At 38.8% G+C, this 9,489-nt stretch overlaps 2 protein-coding genes across 2 annotated transcripts; one reads left to right on the top strand and one right to left on the bottom strand.

Annotated features, from left to right (window-relative positions):
* Positions 1–725: 725 nt before the first annotated feature.
* On the bottom strand, positions 726–2,875 carry LOC126408484 (cytochrome b-c1 complex subunit Rieske, mitochondrial-like). The gene is made up of 2 exons (XM_050074052.1): positions 2,645–2,875; positions 726–1,446 (listed from the first exon to the last, which is right to left on the bottom strand). The coding sequence occupies exons 1-2, from the start codon at positions 2,754–2,756 to the stop codon at positions 836–838; spliced, it is 723 nt and encodes a 240-aa protein (XP_049930009.1). The 5' UTR covers positions 2,757–2,875; the 3' UTR covers positions 726–835.
* A 226-nt stretch (positions 2,876–3,101) lies between these two features.
* Positions 3,102–9,184, top strand: rxylt1 (ribitol xylosyltransferase 1). The gene is made up of 6 exons (XM_050074025.1): positions 3,102–3,328; positions 3,480–3,668; positions 6,484–6,586; positions 6,726–7,040; positions 7,172–7,342; positions 8,165–9,184. Exons 1-6 carry the CDS (start codon positions 3,178–3,180, stop codon positions 8,565–8,567), a joined length of 1,332 nt encoding a protein of 443 aa, XP_049929982.1. The 5' UTR covers positions 3,102–3,177; the 3' UTR covers positions 8,568–9,184.
* Positions 9,185–9,489: the final 305 nt, after the last annotated feature.

Below are 9,489 nucleotides of genomic sequence, written 5' to 3'. Positions count from 1 at the left end.
ATAATTTTTATTATGGAGAAGAGAGAGTCACTCAATCACCTTCCATCGGTCCTCCCACGCACTTTCACCGCACAAATGAAATGGTTTATTTTTATTTTCATTTTATTCATTCATTTAGGTCGGGAAAAAATACAGAGGTCATGACCTCGGTGTCCTCAATGGTAGTTACGGCCTTGGCAGCAAGTCAACTTCATGTGACCAACCATCACCTGAAAATAGGGTAGGAAAACAGAAAGCCACTGTCTAATGTAGCGGATTACAAAATGCAATCCTTATTTATATTCAATTTTGCAATTACAAGATGTGCTACCCATCATTTGGATAGTCCGCCTACGGAGAGTATTAGTAACATTTTAAAATCTTATTAGTATAGATCAAACAAATCAACTGTTTCCCTTCATTCTGTAGACGTTTAACAAATTCTAGAGTGCACGTAACATGCATGTTTTTTTTAGCATTTCCTGCCCTCTAATTTAGTCTGACATTTGTTCTTTTTTGCTTCCTTTTCTGTGACGCATTCTGTAACTTTGAAACGTTGTGTTTGCTTTGATTTGATTGATTTTGTGTGTATTTGCAAGAGACTAAAGGTTGTGTGGAGTGAGAGAAATCTATGGAGATAAAGTCATTCATTAATCCCAACATAAGATTGAAATAAATCAAAGTGATGCATTAACAATGGAAGAAAAGAAACACTTGACAACTGAGAAGATGCAACAGCTCAATCATATAGTTGGAAATATGTCTTTATTAGTAAATACACACCACCAACTCTCAGAGTTATCTATCATCTAAAATATATATATTACAGAGAGGAACTGAGACAGCGCTCCAGTATTTATCCCACCACAACTGTGTCCTCATCGGGGAATTCATAGAAGGGAACCTCCAGGTTAAGAGGAGCAGGTCCCTTTCTTATTCTTCCTGAAGCATCGTAGTGAGAGCCATGGCAAGGACAGTAGTAGCCTCCGTAGTCTCCAGCGTTGGCGATGGGCACACAACCCAGATGGGTACACACACCGAGGACGATGACCCAGCTGGGGTTAAGCACTCTATCCTTGTCATGCTCGGGGTCACGCAGCTCTGCGATATTCACAGCCGCCTCTGTGGCGATTTCCTTCTCTGTGCGGTGACGGACAAACAGGGGCTTTCCTCTCCACTTGAAGGTCATGTTCTTGCCTTCAGGGATGTCGCTGAGCTTGATCTCAATCTTGGATAAGGCCAGGACGTCTGCCGATGCACTCATTGAGGAGACAAACTGGGTGACCACTGTCTTGGCTGCATACACACCGACTACAGTGGTCGCTCCAGTGACGAGGTAGGAGAACGCCCTTCTTGATTCACTGCTGTCCTGGGAGGACTTGTTGGGGTCGACTACCTCGGGGCGACGGTAGTCTGAGAAGTCAGGAATCTTTATGTCTGTGTGGCTGAGGCGGATTCCCCCAGCAGCTGGAGAAGAGACATAGGGTGCAGTTTTTAAAGACAAAAGCAGCGGGGAGGTATATGAATTGCAAACTATGCAGTATCTTACAAAAACATTTAAAAATAATGTGCTTCTCTATTCACTGTACCACATTTCCTCTTCAAAATCCATTTATTGACTTTCAAAACATCACATTGGGTCCCCCTTTTCAAGGCTTAATTAACAGAGGATCTAATAATGATCGAAAATACACACAAAATGATTTCTGGTGCATTCATGAGATCTTAAAAATTGGTTCCATTAAACAAGGTAACTAAATTTTAAAAACTGAAATTTCTGATTAAATCAATAGTGATTTATATATTACACACATAAACATTAGGCATTAAAGATTACAGCAACCTTCAAAAAATCTAGTCCAATCTAAACCATGATTTGATTGTTTTCCTTACTGGAACATTAAGCACATCAGATAATGACTAGACTGAGATATTATGATACTGTCAATCTAGCTGCTACTAAAACTGGCTTGTTTTGTCTGACAAAAATTCTAAAACCCAAAGATATTGTGGTTGCTATCACTGAAATCACTTAAAACTAACAAATATTCACATTCGATGATCTGGATCCAGTGAATTCTTTGGCATTTTTATGTCCATCGCCTCACAGAATAATAGACAAACTGTTTCACTGGAGGAAAACAAACTTGAACTACATAATAATAAAAACTATCTTTATTTGGATATTTTCTTCTGAGCAATAGTAAGCGGTAATATACCTACTCTTTGACCTGGGCAGACTGTATTGGCACAGTATACTTTGATAACTGTATTACATGAATGTACTTTTAAGATTGGTGCCATACCGAAAACTGGTGGACAGAAGTGTATAGGTGTGTGTTACGTTTTTTACATCTCACTAGTCTATGTTTATACACTTAAAACTTTTATTTTTATCCATTGTTGACCCTCTCTGTCAGGTTTCATATGTCATGTTAGGCAACTTCATGGCTACTACGGTTTCCTAATAGCCACCGGAAGTTGTTAGAAGTACAGTTAGTTTGCCGACAAGAACGGTAAAACAATAAAAGATACACAAATTGTGAACATTGTGCATCACTAACATGTTAACTGAGCAGTAAAAAAACAGTTTGAGTTGACAAGCAGCTCAACACCGCTGCAAACTCCGACCAACATTAGCCACACGTCGGTCGCTCGGCCTTACCAGCAGCACACACCGCGTCCTTGGCTCCAGGGGACACCAGCCTTTTAACTGTGTGTTTTGTAGCCTGCATGTACGGGGACAGCACCCCGGGGCGAGCGGCTATGGACATCATTTTTGCCCCGAAATGAGGGACCTCCAGACCGCAGCTGGGGACACGACCTTGCGTAACAAATCTTACGTGCAGCTCTTTGATCTGCTTCACCAGAAACCCGCTCCACCTATACAACGTTCCGCATTACATGCGGTCTGACCGAAGTGCCCCTTTTGTTTTTTACGAAATGTCGAGCTATTTCATAGTTTTAAAGCTATTAATGAATACCAGAATTACACCTTATACATTCAATGTTGAGATATGGCGATATTTTGATTATTAATTGTACAAAAACCTACATATATACAAAATAATGGCGAATTTGGTACAGGCATTATCTAAGCCAGCTATATCCAGGGGTCCTCGTGATGTAAACAAGGGTCCTCCCACAAAATAATGGAGACGAGCTACACAATGGTAACCTGAGAGGAAAAAAAAGAAAATGAAAATGAAAATACCAAAAAGAAAACTATTCCTGCTAATTATTTTTGCGTATGTGGCATTTTCACTTTACGCTGCGTACAATGTTTTCTTCAGTACCAAAGTAATCTCCCGTGTCCACAGGGTGGTGAAGAAAGACACAGCACTCACGGGTAATTTCACGCAGCGCAACCGTTATCTCGCCCGATTGCAAATAAGCTGCCTAATGTTATTATAAACTGACAGTTAGAAGCTGTTTTTGAACAGTGGATGAAAGAAATGTGTGGTGTTAAGGTGTTAGTAAGTTGCGTGCTGTGTTTGCAGGTGGCGTGAGAGATGGCGGTGCTGCTGCTCCATTTTTAGCAGATGATTGGAATCCATGGGAGGATGAGCAGGTGGACTACAACTCTGCTCTGAACAAGAAGAGGGAGGCCTTCAAACAGTACATGGGGCGAATTGACAAGAATAAACCCAAAAGATACAAAGTACAAATCTGGGGGAAAGCTGCCATAGGTAAGTCATGGTAGTATGAGATGACATCACTCTGTCACTGTCCACGGAGCAGGTCTGTGTTGTGATTTGGGCGTCAAAGCTTTATTTATTTTATTTTATTCATTAAAAAAAATCTTATTAAGAAAAAGCATGAACACAATATTTACATAAACAGATAATGCCAGAGGATCAGAGCACTTACAGAAATCATACAGCAGCTCATGAAATGTTATACAGGGCACACAGAGTCAATGTTTTAGTAGCTTTCCTGTTTGTAGAATATAGAATTGATGTAATGTATTGTTTGAGTTCATGTTCAAACATTAAAAAAGGAATTTTATTATTGGAAAATTTATTATTATTATATATTTATTTGCTTATATGTATTTGCTTTGGTACAAGTGCAAGTAAAAATAAGAAATGGAAAAATCAAAATCAATATACTGGGAAATAACAGAACAGACATCTTGCCAAAACATATGCTGGGGCAGACCCAGAACACGTTGGAGGGATTACATATCTCATCTGGCCTGGGACCCTGGGGTCCCCTAGGAGGAGCTGGAAGGCATTGCTGGGGAGAGGGATGTGTTTGGGGCTTTGCTTGGCCTGCTACGCCCATGACCCAGCACCGAAAATGGATGGATGGATGGACAAGACTAAAATAGATGGCATAAATGTTATGGAAACATTTGACAAAATGAGCAGTCCACAACAATGTCCTTTTTGTTTTTGTTTTTTTTAAAGATATTATTTAGGGCATTTTAGCCTTTAATGTATAGGACAGACAAGCATGGGGGGGGTGGGGGTGGGGGTGGGGGGGGTGAGTGACATGCAGCAAAGGGCCACAGGCTGGAGTCGAACCCGGGCCGCTGCGGCAACAGCCTTGTACCTGGGGTGCCTGCTCTACCACTAAGCCACCAGCGCCCCGACAACAATGTCCTTTTCTATATTTTTGTAGAAATACTTCTGTGGGATAATAACAGTGAACCATCTCTAAAATCTCTTCCTTAACATCATTGTAATTAGACATTAAGAGGGTAGGCACCAGATTTTCTTCCAGTCAAGGTCTGAAGTAAGACTACTCCAATAGGAAACAACATTTGGAACAGAGACTATTTCTTTCTGAAATAAAGCATGTATAGCACAGTTATTATTTATTCTTTTTTAGAGCAGGCACAGACGTGACCAACACCAGTAAGAACAGGATCCATGGGTAGTGAAGTCAGTTCAGATACCACAAAGTTTTTAAGAAGCAATATGACACCAGGAGGGATTGCATCAAAAACTAAAGCATATTCCCTTGGTGGAACAGGAATACCATACATGTCCAAAAGTTCAGAATATGACATTAAAGCACCACAAAAATTGAGGAGCTGGTTAACCAGGTGGACTCTGTGTGTGTGTGTTGACTGGTATAATGTTATATGATGTTTTATGATGCTGAGATACTTGTTTTTATGTTGTGTTGTTGTTTTTACGTTTTTAATACTCTCTTAAGCTTAATTGTTCAAAGCAAATTTCCTTTGGGGCAATCAAGTATTCATTCATTTATGCATTCATTCATTCATTCCTTTATTCATTAATTTTACACAACATTTTTAAAATATTTGTCTTTATATTGAATTAGTCTGAACATTTTGTTTTTCAAATCTGGTCATTGATGATGTGCTTTGGCTTCTGGTTGTTTAAATTTTAAACCATGTACTGTTTTTAGTTTTTCTTTCCAAGTTATTTTCATTTATTCATATGCAGTTATACAGTGGAAGAGAATGTTATTTCTCACTGAAGCAGAGGTGCAAGAAATACAGAAACTGTGCAATACAACAAAAAAATGAACACTACACTCTCTGAGTGTAATGCATTAAAGAATACAGAATACAACTGCACATAATTTAAAAGCTTTATAAATAACTGCAAACTTAGAGTAGTATGATGAAAAACTGCAGCAAGTCAACAGCCTGAGGAAAAAAATCTCACAGAGCAAATGATGGGAACAACCAAAATACTCTTACATTCCTGATATGTGTGCGTGGTTTGGATGTGGAGGAAGCTGAAAATATGTAGATTGATTATTACATTACAGTTGCAGTGTAATTGCAGAGGGCGGGAAGATACTTTGCTGATGAAGGTGAACAATGTTTAGATTGGAAAAATTCTGTTTTACATGTGCTTTAAACAATAAAACATGTCTTTAAAAATATATATATAAATTAAAAAATGTAATTAATTGTAATATGCAAAATATGTAAGAAACCCTTAGTGTCTTAATGTCCAGAATTAAAAGGGTTTTTCTGCAAGTCTGTTTGTAGTCCAAACAGTAAAGTCGATATAATAGTAGATTAATTACATTGGTGTAGCTCAGAGTTAAATAAAATAAAGTCAACCAGAATAAAAGAGCAAATATCAGAAGAACAAAAACCACATGAAGCTATATCTCACATGTTGTGAAGGGTTTTAGATAATCTCTTTAACTTAGAATTCTTACTTACTTAAAACAAAATTCTCACATTAGAAAAAGGGATACAACTTCGGTGGTCCCTGTGGGAATATAACCTAATTATATTTATCATTTGGAATTATAATGTTGCCCTCCTCTTTGCTGCATACTTCTCTTTTAACATGCAAGTTAAAGTGAGGCCTCACTGGGCTCAGTAGCTAATGTATATCCACCTGATAATACCATAAGTGTCCACAGACTAAGATCTAGATACAAACTACATAAAACAGATTTATGCTCTGCTGCAGAAGCCTATAAATGATACAGCATTCTGGCTCTGCACATGTTGACATTTTAACTTCGGTAGCAAATTGCATTGAACCTTTCTTTTCTCCTCAGGGCTTTACCTTTGGGAACATATTTTAGAGGGACCCCTCAACCCCACAGACAAGGTAGCACAATGGAGAGAGGGCGAGCTGCAGTCGGGGAAGATTGATTTCAGGTAACAGGTCAAAGATGGGATACGTAAAAACGGCCCTTTGGGACTCTGTGAATTACACCACATCATTTAATAACCCCTTAATAAAACAGAGCTATCAAATTGACTTGTTCTTTCTCCCTTTTTTCCTCTCCATTTTTAGTTTCTACACAGGCCCTGCTGTAGTTCAGGGTCATGTCCCTCTGGATATGAACAGCCTGGTTCTGGTTCTGAACGGCCGCGAGCCACAGAAGGTCTCTTACTCCACACGGTGGCTGGAGCATGTCCAAGCTTTGGTACAGTCGCACACAGTGTCACATGTGGCGGTGGTGCTGCTGGGCAATGAGCACTGCAACAATGACTTCATCGCTCCTTACCTGAAGAGAAACGGTGGCTTTGTGGACCTGCTGTTTGTAGTGTACGACAGCCCCTGGGTCAACGACAAGGACGTCTTCCAGTGGCCTCTTGGTGTCGCCACGTATGTCATTTCTTAATCCTATGTGTGTGCATGTGTATGTGAAGTAGTGCTCAATAACAGTACAATAAACTGTATTTTTTTTAATGAATAGTGTTGTCTAACATGTTGCTCTGTTCTGCTCATCTCTGCAGATACAGACAGTTTCCTATGATCAGGCCGAATGCCCAACTGATTACCTCCAACAGGCCATACCTCTGCAATTTTTTAGGAACCGTTTACAAAAATTCCTCCAGAGAAACTCTCATGCAGGTGCTGAAACAGTCTGGTCTGGAAAAAGATTGCATCACCACTGCCAGGGAGAAGTAAGTCATTGTTCAGGACTGATATTGAAGAGTAAAGAATTTTTTATTTAGTTGTTATGACTGTATTACTATTACTATTATTATTATTATGTTGTTTAATAACATAAAATTGAAAATATTAATATGAAGGATGTGTCACTGAGACCTTCCTGTTGTGTCTTTGTTTTAATTAAAAAATAATAAAATGATTGAGATTATTAATGGTAAAAGCTATTTTAGTTAACAGTCACTGGGGTTCCCACACTTACTGAGACATCAAATTCAAAGGTTTTCAAATAATTTTTTAGGTCTAGTATGGTGAAATTCAAATAAAATTAAGGGGGCTGACATGACATGGTTAAAGTAGACATCACAGAGGCTGAAGAGGTTAGTCCTTATGTAATTAAACTGAACCTTAGAATCCATTTTTACACAGAAAGCGTGGATTTTGTCCCCCGTCACTTATACTGGAAATGTGTTACATGCTTAACTTAAATGTGAGCAGTTTGCAAACTTTACCCACACATTTTAGGGCTGCTGAGGACTGTGATTCTTTTTTGTGATCAGGTTCCACTCTTATATGCAGTTTGAGATGAGTTCGTCTTCATTAATAATGTTGTCAGTGAATCTGGTGTTATTGGTAGCTCCATTTTTATGTATTAGGACATTTTAAATGTAGAATTTCTGTTTTGTTTTTTAACTTTTGTTAAATTATGAATGGAGTTAAGGTGAGATATCTACAATATGAATCGTCTCATTGGAACAGGAATATATATCTTGCATAATTACTGCAGTGAGCTGTTGAGCTGAGCTTAAGTATACTTTCCTCTCTCCTTGCCTCAGGTGGCTCCCTCAGGAGACATCAGACAGTCTGAGACGCTATCAGACAGCTCTGGCACAGAGCGAGCTCACTCTCTGCCCAGTCGGAATCAACACAGAGTGCTACCGCATCTATGAGGCCTGCTCTTATGGCTCGGTGCCCGTGGTGGAAGACGTACTGACACCTGGGACCTGTGCAGCCGGGCCCAGCTCCCCGTTACGTCTGCTCAAAGCTGCGGGAGCGCCCTTCATCTTCATCAGTGACTGGAAAGAACTGCCGGCCATCTTGGAGAGGGAGAGGGGGATGAGCCAGGAGCAGAGGGTGGACAGGAGGAGGAGGCTGTTGGAGTGGTACGCCAGCTTCCGTCAGCAGATGAAGGAGAGGTTCACTGAGGTCATCGAGGAGACGTTCTTCAAAAGCGGCTGACTGATGTGCATAATTAAACATTTAAAGATAAACGTGGATACACATTCAATATTGGTTTAATTTATTTTGTGGTTCGTGGAGAAATGTGACATACTACTGGTGACCTAATGACGTTCAGTGTAATATTTCTGTGCGGGTTATTATAAAACCATTTGTGTATGTTGTAAAGCTGCCATTATTTGTCAGTTAAGGGCCCCATGACTTTATTGTATATTTATCATCTTAATGTTTACAATGGTGGAATGTCCAGGCGTTTAAAATACTAAAAGATAAACTGCCTTTGCATTTTGAAGTCCTTATATTATTTTGAGCCATGTTTTATATCTGTTTGTACGCACTTAATATTGTGATTTTTAGAAAAAACACTAAACATTAGGAGTAGAATGAGATGATAATGTGTTTTTAGGCCTTGTTTTGAAAATGGTACATAAAGCTATTATTTTGTATTGTGAGAAGTTTGAAAATGGGTGTTGTTACTGTGGCATGTGTCACTTTTCTGATCAAAACATAGATAAAGAATCTCTTCTTTGTTTTATTTATTTCAGTGCTGTAATGCATGGATTTTAGACAATGCAAGAAAATAAATTTGAGTGTTGTCCTAAAGAGAAATAAGTGGATGTGCTTGTCCTGTGCTTTTGTTTCCCCTCTAGAGGGCGCTGTGAACCAGTTAATTCTCAGGAGCTACATTGATTTCAGTTTAAATGAAAAACAAAAGGTTTAACTAAATCAAGTCACAGGTCAAGTGATTTAATTGAGCAAAAAATATGGTATCTTCAAAGTTAGTTAACCTTAAACTAAGATGATGTATTTTATACAATGTATTTCCCTATTTACAATCTTTTTAGAATAATCAATGAATAACTTTTAAACAATAAAATAAATGTAAAATATATTAACTTTAATATATTCCTTGGATTTAAGT

This window comes from Epinephelus moara, chromosome 20 (assembly GCF_006386435.1).
Source record: "Epinephelus moara isolate mb chromosome 20, YSFRI_EMoa_1.0, whole genome shotgun sequence".
In the NCBI taxonomy this organism is placed as follows: Eukaryota; Metazoa; Chordata; class Actinopteri; order Perciformes; family Serranidae; genus Epinephelus; species Epinephelus moara.
This window is presented reverse-complemented; position numbering and strand designations above follow the sequence as displayed.